The sequence below is a fragment of the Pygocentrus nattereri genome, chromosome 5, assembly GCF_015220715.1.
Source record: "Pygocentrus nattereri isolate fPygNat1 chromosome 5, fPygNat1.pri, whole genome shotgun sequence".
NCBI lineage: Eukaryota > Metazoa > Chordata > Actinopteri > Characiformes > Serrasalmidae > Pygocentrus > Pygocentrus nattereri.
This window is the reverse complement of record NC_051215.1, coordinates 21905747-21928892: the sequence shown is the minus strand read 5'-3', so window position 1 is coordinate 21928892 and position 23146 is coordinate 21905747. Positions and strand designations below refer to the sequence as shown.

The following is a 23146-nucleotide window of genomic DNA, read 5'->3' as shown; positions in this document are numbered from 1 at the left end:
GTGTTCATGAATCTATATAGAACCATTTTCTTTACTAAACACCACTTAAATAACCTTCTTTAAGAGTGTAGTTAAGCGATTCAAAGCAGTTTGGTGTGAAACGGTTCAGATGTCTTTACAGTGGTGGTGATGGGACCCAGGGGTCGCCATGACTACAAGACAAATATAGACATTTTATTTACTATCCGGAACCACCAGTGAACCTACATGAGTCTTTTGAGTGTCCAGGTCTAAACTGTCTTAAAACTATTGTAAACAATGTCTCAGTACATTTAGCTCTATTTCTTTTAATAACCTTCTGTATGAGGGCTTTCAGAAGCCAGCTCTTCAGACATCTGGTTACCACCACCATCACCAACAGGTTCTTTTACAACACTGCATTTCATACCAAACCAGTCTGATTGATTGTGTACATTTTTACAGTTTAATTATGCAGAAAGTTTGAAAAATCAGCTAAATTCCTCACTAATAAAGGCCAAAACTGAGGCGTTTACCTCTGCCTGAGATCTGGGAAAACTGTTCTGTTTAGTTTGGTGGTTTTACACTGTAGCCAACAGAGACCCTTCATATGAAAAAAGTTATATCTAAGGATTTGATGGTTTCATGCTGTCTTTGAAGAGCCGATCAGTCACCACTTACTCACTGTTTTACTTTGATTTCAGCAATGCAGACTAAACTGGTGCACTGCACACCAACACAAAGCATCACTGAGGTTAAAGCAACAAAACATATGTAAGCAAAAAAATGCATCCAAACTGGACTTTTATCATGAAATTTAAAATATAAAACATGTATTTGCAATTGCAAATGGGTAATAGATTTTCCTTGTTTTAATATGTCAAACTGCTAAAAACAATGAAAATGAAACGTCAAAAGTATATTTTTTGACTGTTTCCAGCCACTACACACAGAAATGCACTCAGAAACGCACATTTTGCATTTTAATTTGAATTACGTCTTTAATAAAAACACTCATATTGGAAACTGTAAATACTGAAGAAATTGAAGGAGCAAAGTTGCATTTGAATTTTCAAATCTGCACCTGAAATTTCTGTATAGTACATTAGACACAAACAAAAATGAGGAGAACTGAAGATAATTAACAGAAATCCACAAGCTCCACCTTTAGCTCTACAACATGTAAAGTGTTTAACACGGAGTTTCTGCTGTGTATTTGTAGTTACATCACTCAATAAAGCTTTTTTTTTTACCATATTCAGTTTTATCTGTCAATATTATTGGATACCACTGTGCAAAAGCCAGAGTCAGAAATCAAAGAAGCTGCTGGTGTTCTAACAACAATGAAGTAACCGTCCCACACTGTTAGAAGGTTCTGTTCAGGTACATTTCTCATTTATCAAGGTACAAACAGTGTAAATGCTCCCTCAAAGCTACAGCAGTGGTTTTAAGGCCTGACTGTGAACCTTTAAACAGTTTTTCCAGGTGAAAAGTTCGTATTTGTACCTTTTCATAACCGAATGTTTTAAAACAGAACAGTAGAATAAAAGCCTGGAGGCGAGACGGGGTGTGTGGAGTCAGTACAGCTCAGAAAATATGAAATTTCAGTGGATTATGGATCAGTTATGATCCCTGACTACTGTACTGAGATGGATCCTTGAGGGAACCACCCCAGTGATAAGAGGGCAACTGCCCCAGAGACAGTTTAGTACCTTTATTTCTGAGAGTATAGAATCCAGACCTCAATGTTTTGGGGATTACTAAAAGCAGAAAACGCCAAACCAACAATTACGACTGAACTTGGAAAAATATCAGATTTCTTTGAGAAACAAAGTGAGTCTCCTGAAAAGAATGGACGCTGTAATAAAGATAAAGAGTGAACTACACACTGAAGAATAATGTGATATTATATTTAGTGGTTGAGGCTTCTGTGTAATTTTCTGTAAAATACATGTTTTCTGATTTTATTTGATGTTGAAAATAAACAACTTGCGCTTAATGGCTGTTTTGAAACTGAAATTAAATAAATGAAGGGCGGTCTCTGACTCTGGCACAGCGCTGCACGTTCTTTCTGTATTCCATCTCTATTTCTCTCTCTCCGAGTAGACGACTCCTCAAGGCGCCACAGGGATGAGTGTTATCTTCAACCCCCTGCTAGTTCACCTCATAGAGAGAGAGATCCAGCCAAGAGTGTGATCACACACACTTAACCTCATAACAGCCAGGAACTCTGTCCAAGTACAGAACTCTCAAATACAACTCTCAGGAAGCAGATGGGTAAAGAGAGAATGCACAACTATAAAAAAGTGCTTCATGCACTGCTGTCACTGAGCACATTCACAGTAACATGCTCTGCTGTAGAGTGGAATACAACAGATTCCTACAGTTCCCAACTGTAGACTGTCTGATACCGGGCCACAGATCAGTCAAAACCAGGTCATGGTTTGTTCAATATCAGATGATGGATCAGCTGACACTGGACACAGGTCCCATGCCATGAACAAGTTAGTTCCAGGCAAGGGATTGCTTGAAACTGGACCAAGAATTGCTTGATACCGGGCAATGGATAATTCGGGACCGGGCCAAAGATCACTCAGTAACAGGCAAGGATCGCTCGATACATTCTTAAGGAATGCTTGATACCAGGTCATGGCTCATTTGATACTGGGCCAAAGACTTCTCAATACCGGGCAATGATCACTTGATGCCAAGCCATGGTTCTTTTGATACCAGCTAGCTAGCTACCAAAACATCAGCATGCTATTAGCCATTTTTTATGCCTGTTTAAGACAATACAGTGGTCATCGTAATTTCTTAACAGATAAAACTCTCACATTTGTGGGTTTCTGTGGCCTCTTGTTCAGCCATTTTCTTTTTTTTTTCCCCTCATATCACTGGGAACAGGGGAACACCCTACCCCTGGACATCAATACAAAACAAATACAAGCAAAACCTTCATGTTTTACAGTTCTGTCAAAACATGAAACTGCCATGTTGCTGAATTGTTGGTCTATATGTTTTCTTCGTCCCGAGATAAAACACAACCAATGCCCAAACAGTGATTCCAGTATTCAAATCCTGGCATCTTGAATGATTAAGTCCTCATCATCATGTAAACACCCCCGCACTACTTTCCCGGTCTTTAAAAACCACTGCAGGCTGTGGATCATTCAGAGTCGTTAATAAGGTCGGAACCCCTTGACTACAGTGACGCACCACTGACCGTAATATCCAACAGACAGAGAGAGAGAGAGAGAGAGAGAGAGAGAGAGAGAGAGAGAGAGAGAGAGAGAGAGAGAGATCAAAAAGATGAAGCCACACTATGTAATAAGGTAGCTTACATCAGACTTTGTCTGGGAACATTTAGCCCATTACAGGTCAATAAAGAAGCCATACCTGTAAATAACTCCATTTAACTGACACACAGCTCCTCTATGGCTGCCCACCCCAAGCGTACACACAAAGAACCGAACGTAAGTTCAGGAGAAGCCAGTCTCCTGTGGTTTTAAATGATGCAAAACAACAGTGAGCTACTCCTCTTACTGATGGCAGAGCTGGAGAGAATTAGTCAGACAGTTAGCAGCTCCATATGGCTTTCTCTCCATCTGCCGTTCCTGGAGTGAACAGCAAAAAAGGTGGAAATGGAAGAGAAGGAAGTACAGATGGGAAGATGGTGGATGGTAAATTTTCTGTGATAAGCAATGTTGAAGAAGAAAAAAAAAGGTAATTTGCTGTTTAATTTTTTGTATATATACCCAGAAGGAGAAGATGTGTGTGCATTCAATGCCTATTCACCATCAACATCATCGTTAACTGCTTAGTCGCGGTAGCAGTTGGGAGAGCAGAGAATGCCAGACGGCCCTGTCCTCCGCAACTTCCTCCAGCTCATTCCCAGGGACCCCAAGCTGCTCCCATGCCAACTTGGAGATATATCCCTCTAGTGGGTCCTAGGACGACCCCAGGTCTTATCCCGGTAGGCCATGTCTGGTACACCCCCACCGGGAGGCATCCAGGGGGCATTCGGATCAGATGCCCGAACCACCTCAGCTGGCTCCTCTCAATGTGGAGGAGTAGCGGCTCCACTCAGAGCTGCTCCCGGACGGCCGAGCTCCTCACCCTATCAAACAGAGTGTAGCCCGCCATCCTGCAAGGAGGCTCATCTCCGCCACTTCAGTCATTACCCACAGCTCATGACCATAGGTGAGGGTTGGGATGTAGACCGACCGGTAAACAGAGAGCTTTGCCTTATGGCTCAGCTCCCTCTTCACCACTACAGTCTGGTACAGTGACCACATTACTGCTGTCGCTTGTCCCAGCCTGCGGCTGATCTCACGATCCCTCTTCCCAAGACCCTGAGACACTTAAACTCATCCACCTGGGGCAAGTCCTTTCCCCTTACCTGGAGTGGGCATACCATCCTTTTCAATGCCTATTTAGTTCTGGCATATTCTGAATAAACAATGGCCCGTTCGGGTCATGGCAAAATGTTAAGTAAAAATTAAAAGCACAGTTGGACACAGATTTGCTGAAATTTCTGAATATGGCCCTTTCAGTGGTTGGGTTTGACACCCCTGCTCTAAGGGTCCATCCACTGAACCAAATGTAGTTGTTCTATGGAATCACAACCCTTTGTGGCACACTTGTTTTTTTAAGTGTGTAACACTAATACTGCTTTCACACTGGAGTTCTTGTAGTATTTTATAGCTCAGAGCTGAAGCAGAGCGTCAAACTCTGTGGCTCTGCTCGTCTTTTTTAGCAGAAGGCGCACATTGGCTAAAAGAAAATGATAACTGCATCACTGCTACAAGTTGGTGAATTTTTTCTTCCCACATTCCAAGTGTTACATAAAACAGCGCATTGGACTTGATGTGAAGGATTCAGTACACTAAATCGACTGAGCATTAAAAGACCTGACAATGACTAAACAGGACTCAGTAATTAAACATGAAAACGCTGTTACCGATTCATTTTTCCCCCTTGTACCACCTAGAGCCGAGGTCACTAACAGGCGGACCACGGTCCGAGTTCGGACCCAGACGCTGTCCTATGCAGACCTGGATAGTGTGCTCAATGTCCCAGAGTGTGTGTGTTTACTAGTTTGCATGTATGTGGGGCTTTCACTGCACAGATGGGTTAAATGCAGAGGTCTAATTGCACATTGTGCAAACACAGTGACAAGCGGTTCAGTATTATTTATTTTAAACTATGGAGAATTCATTCATTTCGACAGGGTGGTCCTGTTTTACTCTCTGTAACTTTTCTAGCCTTTACGGAAGCTTTAGCTGCCCGGGAGACTCACAGACTAATCACGTGCATAGTAAAAATCACATGCAACACTACTCAGCCAATCAGATCAGTGCCTTACGATAAGCACTGAGACTCACTGTGACACCACACAGGGGAGGGACGAGGCAATAAACTGACAACAAATATTGTTGAAATATGACTGAATTGTTCTTTATTTGATCCGATACTCAGTTGTTGACTGTATAAGATGTTGATATTCCTACTCAGCTACTTCAGCAAACAGTATATGGCACGGAATCATGACGTAAAGTAGATGATATGATGTTCTGGATCTTTGCTTGAGGAAATTTTCTCTATTGAATTTTAATTAAAGACCTCTAACTTAGAGGTCTACTACCCGACCCGCACCCAAATGGTGCTCATAAAATATCGTGTTTGGAGACGCTTTACTTTATTTATAACATCTGGCTTTGGTCAGGCTGGACCAGTTTTCTACAGATTTATATTTGTTATTTTTTAATGTGGAGTAGATTTGTAAATTCTATAGACCTGCATGTCTTTTCTTTCTTTCAGTCTCTCTCTCCACTGCTAAAATTACTAATAATAAATATTGTTAGCATATTCCAGACGTGGAAAATACCAGTTTTCCCAGCAATTCAAGTATTGAGTAACACAGCAAAGCACTGTAAAACCATGCCTGCAATAAGCCATCGCTGTTATTCTTTCAAAGATGAAGTTAGCATGCTTGAATGTTCCATTCCACCTTAAATGACAGTGGCAGAATGTAACTGCTGCATGATTTAATTTAAGGTGGAACAGAATTTTTTAATAACATGCTGGAGAACAGGAATCCAACTTCGACCCCATGCATCCGAGCATGTTCAGGTTAGCTTCAGGTCACTCAGCAGTACGCTTTGGGCCTGATCAGGTTGAGCTTTACCATCATGGGTGCAGGTCAGAGCTGGGTCTCAAAGTCTATTTCAGTGTGGCTCTCATTGCAGCATGTCTTAATGAAGTAAAACAAGGACTGGAATATTGTGTAATGGACTGGAGAACTGAATGCTAATGTATATAAAGCGGAAGGAAAACAACCATAAATACAAAATTATGGATTTCATGGCCATTATCAATAGACCTAATCAGATGTCCCTAAAAACTTTAAAGCTACACCTGATCCAACAGGTGAAACATCTCATCCAAAATACAAAACAAAACGCTGCTGTCGGACCAAAACCTCCAAAATGGTAACTTTACAGAAGAAGGAAAAAACATAATTTACTTTTATTACAAGTCAATGGAACCAGATGTTTATGCAAGTCATTCTGGGCTGTTTTTTTTTTTTTGGTCCATGCACCTTGAAATTTACAGACAATATAAAGGACAGTATTTTCACACTGTCAAAAACAGAAAAATGGAGATTGGGGGTTTTGGTCTGACAGCAGTGGAAAATAATTTAAACATGGTACAAATTCTCTTTAAATTGAAGAGGATTTTTTGATTGTTTGTTAACGTTCTGTGAACTCACCCAACTTCGCCTCGAGAATGAAAGTGCACATTTGAGGCCCTCTAAAATTTTGCGATTGTGTATACATGTCCTGCAACCAATCTTCACTCAACACAAAAACTCATCTGTAAATAATTAGTAAAACAACCGGCAAGGAGTCGTCTTTCATTTACAAATACATACATGCACCACTGATGAGGGCCAGCTAAACTGCCCAGCGCTCTTTATGCTCATTAAAACATCATCTCTCTCAAGTTCAAAGTGAGTTTGCCTCCTCATTCATCAAACTACTTATGCTCACACGCCATTCCCTGCGAAGGCCCGTAACTCTGCTTCTTCCCTCCTCCATTCATTCATTCATTCATACATTCACTCACACTGGAGTGAAACACATCCTGATGCGATTGTAACATCCAGCAAGTTGTAAACTAGAAGCGATAGGTTTCTAGATAAACCAGAAAATGTTTTAGATTTCAGAACCCCAGAGAAAAAGAAGAAACGGCGGTGCTTAGATCTCCTATATCAACTTTTCATAGCAGATCCTCTCTCTGCTTCGAATACAGTGGTTGGGCGCTCCAAAATTTGTTGGAAAAACAAACTGCAGGGACCCGTGATCCTCAGCAGGAAGTGAAACGGCTCATCTGGGAAATGAAGCCCTGCTAATCTGAAATTAGGCAGAACAAAGTGACCTTCAGGGGCTTGAGGTTTAGTACAATCTTACCATGAGACTGCATGTTTCAATCTGCCTTTAAATCATTGTGCAGTTTGTTAAAAAGGGTTTCTGTTACCATTCAAATACAAATCCATTTCCAAAAAAGTTGGGATGCTATGCAAAAAAAAATAAAAATGCAACAAGTTGCAAATCATTTAATTGAAAAAATAGTTCAAAGACGACGTATCAAGCTGAAACCAAGTAATTTCTTTGTTTTTTGGAAAATATTTGTGCATTCTGAATTTGATGCCAATAACACTTTCCAAAAATGTTGAGACGTGGCCAAAAAAAGCCTTATGAAATTGTGTAATGCTTAAAAAAAAAAAAACACCTGGTGGTTGATTAGCAACAGGTCAGTAACATGATTGGGTATAAAAGAGCATCTCAGAGAGGCTTTCAGAAGTAAAGATCAGGAGGGGTCACCACTCTGTGAAAGACCGCACCATCAAATAGAGCAACAATTCAAGAAGAACATTTCTCAAAATAAAACAGCAAAGAACTTTTAGTCTAAAGTACATAATAACATTAAAGAATTTAGAGAATCTGGAGAAATCTCTGTATTTAAGGGACGAGGCTCAAAACCAGTATTTGCTGGCCGTGATCTTTGGACACTCGGGCAGCACTGCATTAAAAACAGACATGGTTCTGTAGTGGAAATCACTGCATGGGCTCAGAAACGCTTCTGAAAACCACTGTCTGTGAAAACAGTTCATCACTGCATCCACAAATACAAGTTAAAACTCTAAAACACAAAGAAGAAACCAAATATAAACAGGATCCAGAAACGCTGCCACCTTCTCTGGGCCTGAGCTCATTTAAAATGGACTGAGGGGAAGTGGAAAAGTGTCCTGTGGTCCGACGAATCAACATTTGAAATTCTTTTTGGAAAATCATGGACACTGTGTCCTCCGGGCTAAAGACCACTCAGCTTGTTATCCGTGCACAGTTCAAAATCCAGTACCATTAACGCTGAACGTTTTATTTTTATATATATATATATATATATATATATGGTTTACCAACATGTGCTGCCGTCCAGACCACGTCTTTTTCAGGGAAGGCCTTGATTATTTCAGCAAGAGTCCATGCTCTAAACTGACCTGCCTGCAGTCCAGACCTGCCACCACTGAAAACATCTGATGCATTATAAAATGAAAAATACGACAAAGACCCCGAACAGCTGAGCTGCTGAAGTCCTGTATCAAACAAGAAGGAGAAAACATTTCAGTTTCTAAACTACAGCAGCGTCTCCTCAGTTCCCAAACACTTACAGAGTACTGTTAAAAGAAGAGGTGAAGAAACACATCTGTAAACAGGCCTCCGTCCCAACTTTTTTGGAATGTGTTGTTGGCATCAACTATTTTTCAAACAACAAAATTTCTATCTAGTTGTCTTTCTAGTATTTTCCTTTAAAAATATGGTTTACATGATTTGCACATCATTGCATACTATTTTTATTTACATTCTGCACAGCATTACAACTTTTTTGGAAATGGGGTTGTAGTTTTACATTTGAATTAAAGTGAATGAATACGTTGTTTAGCAGTTGTAAATACAAGCAATAATACAATACAAAAATGCTTTTTTTTAAAGAATACTACCAAGCTGGGTGGGAGAAGACCTTTGTGAAGTCCTGCAACTGCAACATCATTGGACAACTCAACCCGCTTGGAGGAAAATGCTAACTGCTAATTTCTTTGGGGGGGGGGTCGAGCGTCAGCCTAGCCACCCAGTGAGAGAGAGGACCTGGGATCCATCTCGTGATCTCATAGTGATGGTTTCAACGTTTAGACAAAGTACCTCCTCTTAATGTTTTTACAGAGCACAGATTGCGGTCTGCTTTGTTCTCGTCATTATTAGTTGCAAAATACTGCTTTTTTCACTTTTGGACTTGATTTGGTCAGTTATTTAGTTTATTTGTTTATGTTTTGCATCTTCTTTGGGCTGCATTTCATGTATGAAAGGTTTTATATATAGATCATATTATCATTACTATTTTTTTCTATTATCTTTATCTTTCCAGTTTGTTGACATTCAGCATCATCGGTTCTTCCACTAGGCTTGTATCACGTGGTATTGGAGCATTTTTACAAGTATGAGTAAATGAGCACTATTTCAGATGGACACTCAAAACCAGCAGAGCAGCTTCTTGCTTCTGAGCCACCAGGGAGTCCTGTTAGCAAGTTTTTCTTTCTTTTTTTTTTAAATTAAAACAAATTTTAAAATATTAGATAAATATACCCTCCCATCGACCCACCACCAATGGGAGGGGCAGTAGTAGGGGTTCGGTGCTTTGTGGATCGGGCAGTGTCCGAAGGCGTGGGCCTTGGCGTTCTGATCCTCGGTTGCTGAAACTGGCTTTTGGAACTTGGAACGTTACCTCACTGGCGGGGAAGGAGCCTGAGTTGGTGCGCGAGGTTGAGAGATACCGGCTAGATATAGTCGGGCTCACCTCAACACACAGCTTGGGCTCTGGGTCCAATCTCCTTGAGAGGGGCTGGACTTTATTCTTTTCTGGAGTTGCCCATGGTGAGAGGCGACGGGCAGGTGTGGGCTTTCTAATAGCCCCTCGACTCGGTGCCTGTATGTTGAGGTTTTCTCCGGTGGACGAGAGGGTAGCTTCCCTACGCCTTCGGGTTGGGGAACGGGTCCTGACTGCTGTCTGTGCTTATGCACCGAACAGCAGTTCAGAGTACCCAGCCTTCTTAGAGTCCTTGGAAAGGGTGCTTGAAAGTGCTCCTCCTGGAGACTCTATTGTCCTACTGGGGGACTTTAACGCTCACGTGGGCAATGACAGTGAGACCTGGAGGGGTGTGATTGGGAGGAATGGACTATCTGATCTGAACCCGAGTGGTGTTCAGTTTTTGGACTTCTGTGCAAACCACAGTTTGTCCATCACGAACACCATGTTTGAACACAAGGATGTCCATAAGTGCACATGGCACCAGGACACCCTAGGCCGCAGTTCATTGATTGACTTTGTAGTCGTGTCATCGGACTTGCGGTCATGTGTTTTGGACACTCGGGTAAAGAGAGGAGCTGAGCTGTCAACTGATCACCACCTGGTGGTGAGTTGGTTCAGGTGGTGGGGGAAGATGCCGGTCAGACCAGGCAAGCCCAAACGTATAGTGAGGGTTTGCTGGGAACGTCTGGCAGAAGAACCTGTCAGATTGATCTTCAACTCACACCTCCGTCAGAACTTTGACCAGATATCGGGGGAGGTGGGGGACATAGACTCAGAATGGGCCATGTTCCGTTCCTCCATTGTTGAAGCGGCTGACTGTAGCTGTGGCCGTAAGGTAGTTGGTGCCTGTCGGGGCGGTAATCCTCGAACCCGGTGGTGGACACCCCAGGTGAGAGATGCCGTCAAGCTGAAGAAGGAGTCCTACCGGGTATGGTTGGCCTGTGGGACACCAGAGGCAGCTGGCAGGTATCGACAGGCAAAGCGATCTGCGGCTTCAGTCGTCGCCAAGGCAAAAACCCGTGTATGGGAGGAGTTTGGTGAGGCCTTGGAAAGTGACTTTAAGTCGGCTCCGAAAAGATTCTGGCAAACCGTCAGGCGACTCAGAAGGGGAAAGCAGTGTGCCACTAGCACTGTATATAGTGGAGATGGTGTGCTGCTGACTTCGACTGAAGACGTCATTGGGCGGTGGAAGGAATACTTTGAGGACCTTCTCAATCCCACCGACACGTTCTCCAGTGAGGAGGCAGAGTCTGGGGACATGGGAATAGGCTTGTCCATTACTGAGGCCGAAGTCGCTAAGGTAGTTAAGAAGCTCCTTGGTGGCAAGGCTCCAGGGGTGGATGAGATCCGCCCTGAGTTCCTCAAGGCTCTGGATGTTGTGGGGCTGTCTTGGCTGACACGCCTTTTCAACATTGCGTGGACATCGGGGGCGGTGCCACTGGATTGGCAGACTGGGGTGGTGGTGCCTCTTTTTAAAAAAGGGGACCGGAGGGTGTGTTCCAACTACAGGGGAATCACACTCCTCAGCCTCCCTGGCAAGGTCTATGCAGGGGTACTGGAGAAGAGAGTCCGGCTTATAGTTGAACTTCGGATCCAGGAGGAGCAGTACGGGTTCCGTCCTGGTCGTGGAACACTGGACCAACTTTTCACCCTCTCCAGGATTCTGGAGGGTTCATGGGAGTTTGCCCAACCAGTCCACATGTGCTTTGTGGATCTGGAGAAGGCATTCGACTGTGTTCCCCGGAGTATTCTGTGGGAGGTGCTTCGGGAGTACGGGGTACATGGCTCTTTGCTACGAGCCATTCAGGCCCTGTACAAACAGAGCAGGAGTTTGGTTCGCATGGCCGGCAGTAAGTCAGACTTGTTCCCAGTGAGAGTTGGACTCCGTCAGGGCTGCCCTTTGTCACCGATTCTATTCATAATTTTTATGGATAGAATTTCTAGGCGCAGTCAAGGGATGGAGGGTGTCCGGTTTGGTGACCTCAGGGTCACATCACTGCTGTTTGCAGATGATGTGGTCCTATTGGGGACATCAGGCCGCGAACTTCAGCTTTCGCTGGATCGGTTTGCAGCCGAGTGTGAAGCGGCTGGGATGAGAATCAGTACCTCTAAATCCGAGACCATGGTTCTCAGGCGGAAAAGGGTGGAGAGCCCTCTCTGGGTCGGGGATAGGCTCTTGCCTCAAGTGGAGGAGTTCAAGTATCTCGGGGTCTTGTTCACGAGTGATGGTACAAGGGAGCGGGAGATTGACAGGCGGATTGGTGCTGGGTCAGCAGTGATGCGGGCTCTTTACCGGTCTGTTGTGGTAAAGAAAGAGCTGAGCCATAAGGCAAGGCTCTCGATTTACCGGTCGATCTACGTTCCCACCCTCACCTATGGTCATGAGCTTTGGGTAATGACCGAAAGAATAAGATCGCGAATACAAGCGGCCGAAATGAGTTTCCTCCGCAGGGTGTCTGGGCTCTCCCTTAGAGATAGGGTGAGAAGTTCGGTCATCCGGGAGGGACTCGGAGTAGAGCCGCTGCTTCTTCACATCGAGAGGAGTCAGCTGAGGTGGTTCGGGCATCTGATTAGGATGCCTCCTGGACGCCTCCCTCGGGAGGTGTCACAGGCAAGTCCACCTGGGAGGAGACCCCGGGGAAGACCCAGGACACGCTGGCGTGACTATATCGCCCAGCTGGCCTGGGAGCGCCTCGGAATCCCCGTTGGAGAGCTAGTGGAAGTCGCTGGGGAAAGGGAGGTCTGGGCCTCACTGCTTAGGATGCTGCCCCCGCGACCCGAACCCCGGAGAAGCGGAAGCTAATGGATGGATGGATGGATGGATAGATAAATATAATAATAATAATAATAATTCGCTATCATTGAAGCAAGAATGAGAAATGCTTGGTTGCTTGGAGAAATGTTGGACTTTTTGTTGATCAAATTGTAGATCAAATGATAAAGTTAGAAGCTAACTAGCTGGCATCTGTTTGTTTTATCGTCACTGAGCAGAGTAAATGCTCACATAAGCTAGCCAGCTGCAGCGTTGGGCATAACTGTATTCTTGCATGCAAAACATCATGACTAGGGTGGGCAAGGGGGAGGAAGTATGTCGCTTAAGGCCCCCAAATGTTCAGAAGTTTAGAAAATATAGAAATGGCCCCAAGTACTAGTGTCAGTATCCATGCATCCCTATTTCTGTTCTGTCTGCTGTAACTATCCTATAGTGATTCGTATTAGGCTATAAAAAGGTATGTAGTAGACAAAGTCACTGCACATTACCAATTTTGCGGTATAATTACAGTAACAGTTAATAATTATTAAAATCTCATGGTAAAGTTCATTAAAGCTATGAACTTCTTCAATGTTTTGTGCAGAAAAACTAGTGCTGGGAATGTTTAGTTCCTCAGGGAAACCCAACTATCCTTGGCACCCCCCCTCAGGTCTTTCTCCACACTGCCGTGTATCCCATAGCACCTCCTTTCTCTCCTCTGCAGAGTGTTTGTCCCGAGGCCATAAACACTGGCTGGAGCTGAGCTAACACAAACACACAGGCTTCCCCGCTTTAGAGAGTGTTATGGCACCAGGAAAGAATCTGGGTGAGACGGCCGACTCTGACAGCTTTTTATAATTTATTCATTGCCACGTTTTAAAAGCTGGAATATTTATTCATTTACTGAGCCACTTTGGCAGGGCTGGGCCGGTTTCCAGGCCTGAGGGGACAAAAACCTCTCACAGGTTACTGGGGAAGTCCAGCAGCTCTGCTTCCTGCTTCTCTCCAGGTCTTTTTTCCCTTCTCTTTTCTCATTTACTCCTTCTCTTAAAGCACTTTCAGGTTCAGTATGTGGCAACTTCAGCTTCTAGACCGGGCCTCACACCATCATTATGGCATGGAAGTGACATTTCCCCAAGATGCCTAATGGCTGTGCAGGTATTCCAAAACATGTCTGTGGAAACTCTCGTCCACTTTTAATCGTGAAACGGTGGGTGTGCATTAGTCCAGGGGTTCTCAGCCTTTTCTACTGCAAGGCCCACCTGTTTATAAACACAAAGAAAGCAGCCCACAGGAAAAGTAAACTCCCAACTTTTTAAATACAAATTTCTCTTTTTTTTTTCTTTAGTGCTGAAGCTAAAACCTGAGAATTAGGGGCTCAAAAAGATCAGGTCATCCACTTTGGCTCAATCACAGGTCCCCAAATTTGTTAAAAACCAGGTAAAAAGCAAAAAGAACAGAAATAATGTAGACATGGCCTGTAATTTGGAGCTCACCAGGCTTTTGGATCAACATCGTCACAATCAACACACACACACACACACACACACACACACACACACACACACCTTCTAAGCTGCTTCTGCTTCTTGCTCATGGGGGTCGCTGGAGCCTATCCCAGCTGTCATTGTGCGAAAGGCAGGATACACCCTGGACAGGTCGGCAGTCCATCGCAGGGCAGACAGACACATTATATCTGCTTTGTTGTCATTGGTTTATTCATTTGATTTCAACCAAACCTTCTTAAACGTGTGTTTCTTGTTAACTTCATTCTTAAGAAAGGCATTACGAGAAACTGTTATTCATAAAAATCATCTGATCTTCTTTTCTCAACTATTATCTAAAGAAAAGTGGTTTTCTTGTACATTATGCTCTTAAATGTTTTCTTAACCTTACGACAGACTCACACTCATCTGAGGCTGGAAGATTAATCACGGACGCTGCCTGTGCTGCTCCTCATCCTCGTCCGTCACCCCCCAGCTATCGTATTTTCTAAGCAGGATTTTTTCCTGTTGGCTGATTCTTCCTTCGTCACTTCTGGTTCTTGTTTGGTAAATTCTTTTAAACACTTAGTCTGATGCTTTTCCTCCGATTTGCTGGACTAAACTAAATCACAAGAATGAGAGTTTAGACAAATTCAAAATGTATCCTGCATCATTTACGGTATGGAGTAAAATGCAACATAGCCGACATAAGAAAATTGAGATTTTCGTAAAGTAACCTAAAGAACATCTGAGAAGTTGTTAAGTTTTTTTCTACTTGAGAACTGCAGTTAATATTTTATGTACTTCTTAGTGTTTGTCTTAAGAACCTTCTCAAGTTTTTTCTTAAAAAAGCTTTTGTGAATCCAGCCCCAGGTGTCTGGGTTGTCACTAAGCAGTTTTTAGATGGTCCCCAAATTGCTGGACAAATGGGCAAGATGCATGGTGACTGCTACAGTAGTGGTAGAAGTGGTTACTGAAGCGTAAGTGGGTGCTATGGTATCTCTAGCGGTTGCTATGATATTGGAGGTGACTGTAAGGAGTTGTTTGGTGGGTACTATCGTATCTCTCATGGTTGCTAGGAGGTAGACAGGTGATTGCTATGGTGTAACAGATGGTTGCGTTTGGACAAATGCTATACAAAAACCATACATTCATACAGCTGAAAAAGCAGGAGCGCAAATCTCTTTGATTAATTATTTAAGGTCTGAAGGTTCTCGCTCAAAAGCTGTAGCAGGACGAATGTTTCACAATAGAATAATAAAAAGCTGGAAACAGAAATCAATAAGTTGGCTCAACTGAAATGGACTATTAGAACCACAAAACTCCTTGGCTGTCTCTTTATTGCAGGTACTGGTCACGACAGATGACTACAGAGAAGCATGCTAACAGTGACCACAGAAAGCTAAAAGGGTTATGCCATAGGTAAAAAGGAACTCATGCAAGAAAAGAGTCTTGAGTAAATCTGTAGGAGTCTAAAAAGTGGTGTCACATGAAAAAGCGTTAAAAGACTCTTGTAACTCATACCTGGCTTTCGTCACATTCGAATGGAGAGTCGCCGTGAACTGCCATCTGGTAACGTGCATACAGCGCTGCTGACTGCTCATAGGACGCCAAGAAGTCAGGGTCCTCAAAGCTGACCGGCACTAGCCTCACCTTCAGGGGCAGCAGGATGGAAGGATGGTTAGCGGGAGGAGCGGAACAAAAAGGGAATAAAGGAAGTGGCCCAGTGGCCAGAAGTGGATAGTGCAGATATGGAGTGCTGAATTCCAGACAAACATCTTTATTAGGGTAAAAAATAATAAATGAAAGAATGGGGAGAGCACAAATAAACCTCGAGGCACCCAGTGCGCAAAATGAGTCTATGGCATTGAAAAGAAATGAAAATGAGTGCCTGGGTTGAAGAAAAAAAAAAAAAAAAAACAAAACAACACATACCTCCTCCAAAAAACTAAGCTGCTAATTATGATGGTGTCATTTTCAGTAAGGCTGAAATATTCCTTAGCAACAGCCATCAATTCATCAGGTGCAAGACAAAAACGGAGTGCGATTCCACGTATGAAATGTAGGGAAAACAGGACAACGGGGGTCTGAAGGTGAGGTTAGTGCACTGCAGCCTTGTCAGCTCAGAATTAAGTCTAAAGCAAGAATGGAGAGCACCCAGCTAAAAGGACAACACCCACTATTTGTGGGTAAATTATGCATGCGACTAGCTGGTGCGAGTTGCCCACATTATAATACTCTTGCAACTTGACAGTCAAACAAAGCAATTCAAAACAAAAGTTGCACACAACACAACAACATCTGATTTCCACTCGTTTAAATTCTCAGCTCATATCTATACCGTATAACTGGCTCTGTGGGTTTGTCTTCAGGATCACTGAAGATCATTGTGCTATAACAGTGCTGGTGTTAAAAGCTGCAGCTGTGCTTCCGAACAGATAGATAGAGAGACAGGTAGAGCTTTATTGATCCCAGAGGGAAATTGCAGTGTTTCAGTAGACATATAATTACACATAAACTTGCATACACTATGCAGAAAAATACCAAGTAGAAATAAATCTAGACAGAAATTAAAAATTAGTATAAAAGTATATTTACATGGCATATGAGACAGTTGCTTTATTCACAGACAGCAGGTCGTCTAACAGCACATATTATAGCCATGACTGAGTTGCATCAAAATTGTAGTGTAAAGTGCATAGTGAAAAGTGTCATTACAGTAATAGTTCTGATATATTGCAGTGTATATTAATCAGAGAGGAGATACAGTGAGGTGGTTCAGAATTGGATACGACTAAATTGGGAGAAAAGTGAGAAAAAGAAATCCACAAAAAATCTGATTTGATTAATTTGGTACGGTGGCCAACCAACCCGGCTCTGGCGCTCATACAAGACCGGCCACATGCTCTTTGTTTTTAGTGACCAAAATGTGAAATGTGTCCAGATGTACAGGGGTAACAAGCAATCCTGACCCCTGTTTGTGTGTAAAAACTAAAGACCATTGTGCATATTCTGAGCACTTCTAGTGTGAAATGACACCATCCTTCAAGATGGAAAGCTCAACTACCCACACTGCACATATAGGACAAGGTTTTGAGGCTTTGAATGAGTTTCTTCAGAATAAAAACCCATCCAGATGTAGCAAAAAAATGCAACTAATCAAGTCATATTAGTTTCTTCCAGTGCTCTAAGGCCTAATTAGTGTGCTTATTACACCAGGTTGTTTTGAACACATGCTGCAGTTACAATTGGTTTCCAAATGGAAGTTGGCCTGATATCAGCTTTGAACAGCTAATGAAGCACAGCTTTGGTTTAGACTGGTCACAAAGTGTAAAGTGAATTTTGCGCTCAAGCCTCTACATATTAGTGTATCAACCTCATCCTTTTAACAGCAGTTCCTTTTTTGTGAGTGAGCTGCTCCTGAAATGGAAGCGGTTTGGTCTCATTCTACACAAGAAATGTGTCCTGTTTCTGTATCTGGCACTCCTACAGAGTCTGCACTGAATAACTCTTCTGTCTAAGGCTGTCTTGACAGAGTGAAATGTGCATGCAACTTTAGTTGCGTGAAACCTGCGTGAAACTAAATTGTAAGTCACATAATTTAAAGCATCTTGTGTCTCAACTTTGTGAAGCAAGTTGCGGCAACAGCGCATCATGTTACGTCAAACAACGTGATGTGGCAACAGAACTCGGATGCGTGCAGATCATAAAAAGAGAGTTAATCTCAAATAAGGGATTAGGCAAAATCATAAACGGAAACCAGTCCAAGGGTTGACACACAGATCCAAAAACACAGGTGACGGTACAAAGGGGCAAAGGGCAAAGAGACGAGAAACAGGTAATCCAGGCAAGTTGCACAGAAATTAGGTTGCAGGCAACTCACAACACACAACTGGCTGCATGAAAGCTTCACAGAATAAAGCCAGGCTTGAATGTCTTTATAAGAGCTAGTCATTGAGCCATACACACCAATCAGGCATAACATCATGACCACCTCCTCGTTTCTACATTCATTGTCCATTTTATCAGCTCCACTTACTCTATAGGTGCTCTTTGTAGTTCTACAGTTACAGACTGTAGTCCATCTGTTTCTCTGAAACTTTGTTAGCCCCCTTTTACCCTGTTCTTCAGTGGTCAGGACCCCCATGGACCCTCACAGTGCAGGTACTACTTGGGTGGTGGATCATTCTCAGCACTGTAGTAACACTGACATGGTGGTGGTGTGTTAGTGTGTGTTGTGCTGGTGTGAGTGGATCAGACACAGCAGTGCTGCTCGAGTTTTTAAACACCTCAGTGTCGCTGCTGGACTGAGAATAGTCCACCAACCAAAAATATCCAGCCAGCAGCGTTCTGTGAGCAGCGTTCTGTGACCACTGACGAAGGACTAGAGGATGACCAACACAAACTGTGCAGCAGCAGATGAGCTATCGTCTCTGACTTTACATCTACAAGGTGGACCAACAAAGTATCAGTGTCTATTAGAGTGGACACAGTGTTTTAAAACTCCAGCAGCACTGCTGTGTCTGATCCACTCGCACCAGCGCAACACACAAACACACCACCACCACGTCAGTGTTACTGCAGTGCTGAGAATGATCTACCACCCATACAGTACCTGCTCTGTGAAGGTCCATGGGGGTCCTGACCACTGAAGAACAGGGTAACAAAGTATCAGAGAAACAGATGGACTACAGTCTGTAACTGTAGAACTACAAAATGCAGCTATAGAGTAAGTGGAGCTGATAAAATGGACAATGAGCGTAGAAACAAGGAGGTGGTCAGAATGTTATTCCTATATAATAATAAACAACATGCATATAGGCCTGTTTTCCATAGTACAGCTAACTGGCCGTTTTATGTCGACTGAATACGGCTTTCACTCCAACACCAGTCGTCCGACTCTGGGCTCTCAGATGCGTCTTTATCCTCTAAATAACTGTGTTAGTGAGCTGGAACCAAACCTGCGCTTTTAGCCTGCTAACTGAGGTAGTGTTCAGATTTCCAACCTCGCTAGCAGGACACAACTCCAAACACCACAGAGCAGATGTAACTCAGTCACTCAGCGTTACTCCCTCAGACCTGAGTGTTTAGCATTTCAACCACGTGTCTCTGGAGCTTCGCCAGAATCAAACTTCCTCTGTGGTGAGCAGAGCTGTTTACACGCTAGGTAAGCTAATGCGAATCCGCTGCTCTTTCCTGGTTAGCAGCACCGTTTAACCCTCTACTCGTACACTTGGGTCCATCTTTACTTCTACTGGTCCTTTTCTACACAGTGCATGTCCGTTCATGTGAGGTTCATATGCCCTTCTACTGAACACTGCAATGTCCCTTCAGGATCCATGAAGCTCGCTCTATCTCTCTATCTATCTCTCTATCTATCTATCTATCTATCTATCTATCTATCTTTCTTTCTTTCTGTCCGTCTTTCTCTCTTTTTCTTTCTTTCTGTCTTCCTCTTTGTGTCTGTCTTTCTTTTTCTTACTCTCTTTCTGTCCGTCTTTTTCTTTCTTTCTGTCTGTCTTTCTCTTTTTGTCTTTGTCTTTCTTTCTGTCTTCCTCTTTCTGTCCATCTTTCTCTTTTTCTTTCTTTCTGCCTTTCTCTTTCTTTGTCTCTTTCTCTCTTTTTCTCTTTCTCTCTTTCTGTCCGTCTTTTTCTTTCTTTCTGTCTGTCTTTCTCTCTGTCTTTCTCTTTTTGTCTTTCTTTCTGTCTTCCTCTTTCTTTCTGTCTCTTTCTCTTTTTGTCTTTCTTTCTGTCTTCCTCTTTCTGTCCGTCTTTCTCTTTTTCTTTCTTTCTGCCTTTCTCTTTCTTTGTCTCTTTCTCTCTTTTTCTCTCTTTCTGTCCCTCTTTTTCTTTCTTTCTCTCTTTCTGTCTGTCTTTCTCTTTCTTTGTCTTTCTATCTCCGTCTCTTTTTCTTTCTGTCTGTCTGTCTTTCTCTCTCTCTTTTGGTCTTTCTTTGTCTTTCTCTCTCTCTTTCTGTCTTTCTTTGTCTTTCTGTCTCTTTTTCTCTTTCTGTCTGTCTTTCTTTGTCTTTCTGTCGGTCTCTCTTTCTGTCTTTCCCTTTCTTTCTTTGTGTCTGTCTTTCTCTTTCTTTCTTGCTTTGTCTTTTTCTTGCTTTGTCTTTCTTTGTGTTTAATTCTCTCTGTCTTCCTTTTTCTTTCTGTCTTTCTTTCTCTTTTTCTCTTTCTGTCTGTCTTTCTTTCTCTTTCTTTCTTGTCTTTCTCTTTTTCCTTCTTTCTCTCTTCCTGTCTGTCTTTCTCTCTTTCTTTCTTGCTTTCTTTCTTGCTGTCTTTAATTCTCTCTGTCTTCCTTTTTCTTTCTGTCTTTCTTTCTCTCTTTCTCTTTCTTTGTCTTTCTCTCTTTCTGTCTGTCTTTCTCTTTCTCTCTGTCTTTCTTTTTCTCTTTCTTGCTTTGTCTTTCTTTCTGTCTGTCTTTTTCTTTCTTTCTGTCTGTCTTTCTTTCTCTTTCTTTCTCTTTTTGTCTTTGTCTTTCTTTCTGTCTTCCTCTTTCATTCTGTCTCTTTCTCTTTTTGTCTTTCTTTCTGTCTTCCTCTTTCTGTCCGTCTTTCTCTTTCTTTCTGCCTTTCTCTTTCTTTGTCTCTTTCTCTCTTTCTGTCCCTCTTTTTCTTTCTTTCTCTCTTTCTGTCTGTCTCTCTCTTTCTTTGTCTTTCTATCTCCGTCTCTTTTTCTTTCTGTCTGTCTGTCTTTCTCTCTCTCTTTTGGTCTTTCTTTGTCTTTCTCTATCTCTTTCTGTCTTTCTTTGTCTTTCTGTCTCTTTTTCTCTTTCTGTCTGTCTTTCTTTGTCTTTCTGTCGGTCTCTCTTTCTGTCTTTCTCTTTCTTTCTTTGTGTCTGTCTTTCTCTTTCTTTCTTGCTTTGTCTTTTTCTTGCTTTGTCTTTCTTTGTGTTTAATTCTCTCTGTCTTCCTTTTTCTTTCTGTCTTTCTTTCTCTTTTTCTCTTTCTGTCTGTCTTTCTTTCTCTTTCTCTCTTTGTCTGTCTCTTTCTTTGCCTTTCTGTCTTTGTTTCATTCTCTCTGGCTGTCTTTCTCTTTCTTTCTGTCTCTCTCTCTCTTTCTGTCTGTCTTTCTCTCTCTTTCTGTCTGTCTTTCTCTCTCTTTATTTGTCTTTCTTTCTTTGTCTTTCTTTCCCAGTCTTTCTGGCTGTCTTTCTCTTTCTGTCTTTCTTTCTTTGTCTTCCTTTCTGTCTTTGTTTCATTCTCTCTGTCTCTCCTTTTCTTTCTCTCTGTCTGTCTGTCTGTCTTTCTTTCTCTTTTTCTTTCTGGCTGTCTTTCTCTTTCTTTCTTTGTCTCATTCTCTCTGTCTCTCTTTTTCTGTCTTTCTTTCTTTCTCTCCTTCTGTCTGTATTTTTCTTTCTTTCTTTCTCTCCTTCTGTCTGTATTTTTCTTTCTTTCTTTCTTTCTCTCCTTCTGTCTGTATTTTTCTTTCTTTCTTTCTCTCCTTCTGTCTGTATTTTTCTTTCTTTCTTTCTTTCTTTCTTTCTTTCTTTCTTTCTTTCTCTCCTTCTGTCTGTATTTTTCTTTCTTTCTTTCTTTCTTTCTTTCTCTCCTTCTGTCTTTATTTTTCTTTCTTTCTTTGTCTTTCTTTCTGTCTTTGTTTCATTCTCTCTGTCTCTTTCTTTCTTTTTCTCTTTCTGTCTGTCTGTCTCATTCTTTCTTTGTCTTTCTTTCTGTTTCATTCTATGTCTCTCTTTTTCTTTCTTTCTGTCTCTCTTTATTTCTCTCTTTCTGTCTGTCTTTCTCTTTCTTTCTGGCTGTCTTTCTCTTTCTTTCTTTCTTTCTTTCTTTCTTTCTTTCCTTCTGTCTTTCTTTTTCTTTCTCTCTGTCTTTCTTTTTCTTTCTTTCTTTGTCTTTCTTTCTGTCTTTGTTTCATTCTCTATGTCTCTTTCTTTCTTTCTTTCTTTTTCTCTGTCTCATTCTTTCTTTGTCTTTCTTTCTGTTTCATTCTATGTCTCTCTTTTTCTTTCTTTCTGTCTCTCTTTATTTCTCGCTTTCTGTCCGTCTTTCTCTTTCTTTCTGGCTGTCTTTCTCTTTCTTTCTGTCCGTCTTTCTCTCTGTTTCATTCTCTCTGTCTCTCGTTCTTTCTTTCTGTCTGTCTGTCTTTCTTTCTTCCTCTGTTTCTCTCTTTCTTTCTCAGTTTCTGTGTCTTTCTTTCTCTCTGTTTTTCTGTCTTACTCTCTTTCTGTCTCTTTCTTTCTTTGTTTCTTTTTTCTTTCTTTCTGTCCATCTTTCTTTTTCTCTCTGTCTATGTCCCTTTCTTTTTCTCTTTGTCTTTCTCTTTTGCTTTCTGTCTTTTTCTTTCTCTGTCTTTCTCTTTTGCTGTCTGTTTTATTTTATTAAAATTTAGTTTCGTTTTTTTCTCGTTCTTGTTTTATTTTGATTTAATTTTATTAACCTTTACATTTTACGTATGTTTTAATTTGTTTTTTAATTATATTTTTTATGTATTTATGTTTTTATGTTTCACTTTTTATACGTATCTGATCTGATTCTTCATTTATTAAATTTATTTTCATCATTTCATGTGTTCTTACACACCATCAATCCCTTGCTCTGTATTAACTCAGCAACATTGTAAATGAGGGGCACCCTCAATGCTCTCAGAGACTAAATAAAGGTTGACTGATAGATTGACACAACATGCAGCGATTCAACACTGCTGACTGGGTGTTATGACCTAAACCATAAAAAGCAAACAAACAAAATAAGAAGCCACTGTAACAGAAAGTTAAAAAAAAAGAATGAAAAAAACATTGATGATTCTTCACTAAAGCTATTCTTAAAGTCCTCTGTGCCTTTCCTTACTTCACTGTTACACTCAGTGAACCTGAAATATTAAAAGTCAGTTTACATTTTAAGTGATTATTAAGTGATTAATGATTATTTTATTAAAGTGGAGCAGACTTGCTGTTTTTACAGAGATTTCTCTCCGTAAGTATGCATTTCACTGCTGTTGTAAACCTTGCATCTCCAAATTGGTAACTTTCAATACTTCAATGTAATTCAATGGAACCA

The 23146-nt window shown here is 41.8% G+C and overlaps 1 protein-coding gene across 6 annotated transcripts in view; it reads right to left on the bottom strand.

Moving 5' to 3' along the window:
• The window catches only part of LOC108430283 (arginyl-tRNA--protein transferase 1), a 172927-nt gene that overhangs the window by 95400 nt on the left and 54381 nt on the right, over positions 1-23146 (bottom strand). Inside the window, exon 8 of one of the 6 annotated variants that reach the window (XM_017702667.2) lies at positions 15646-15774. The exons of the other annotated variants lie outside the window; for them this stretch is intronic. Within the exon in view, the coding sequence (XP_017558156.1) occupies positions 15646-15774 (129 nt within the window). The remainder of the gene's footprint in view (positions 1-15645; positions 15775-23146) is intronic. 6 annotated transcript variants of the gene reach the window in all.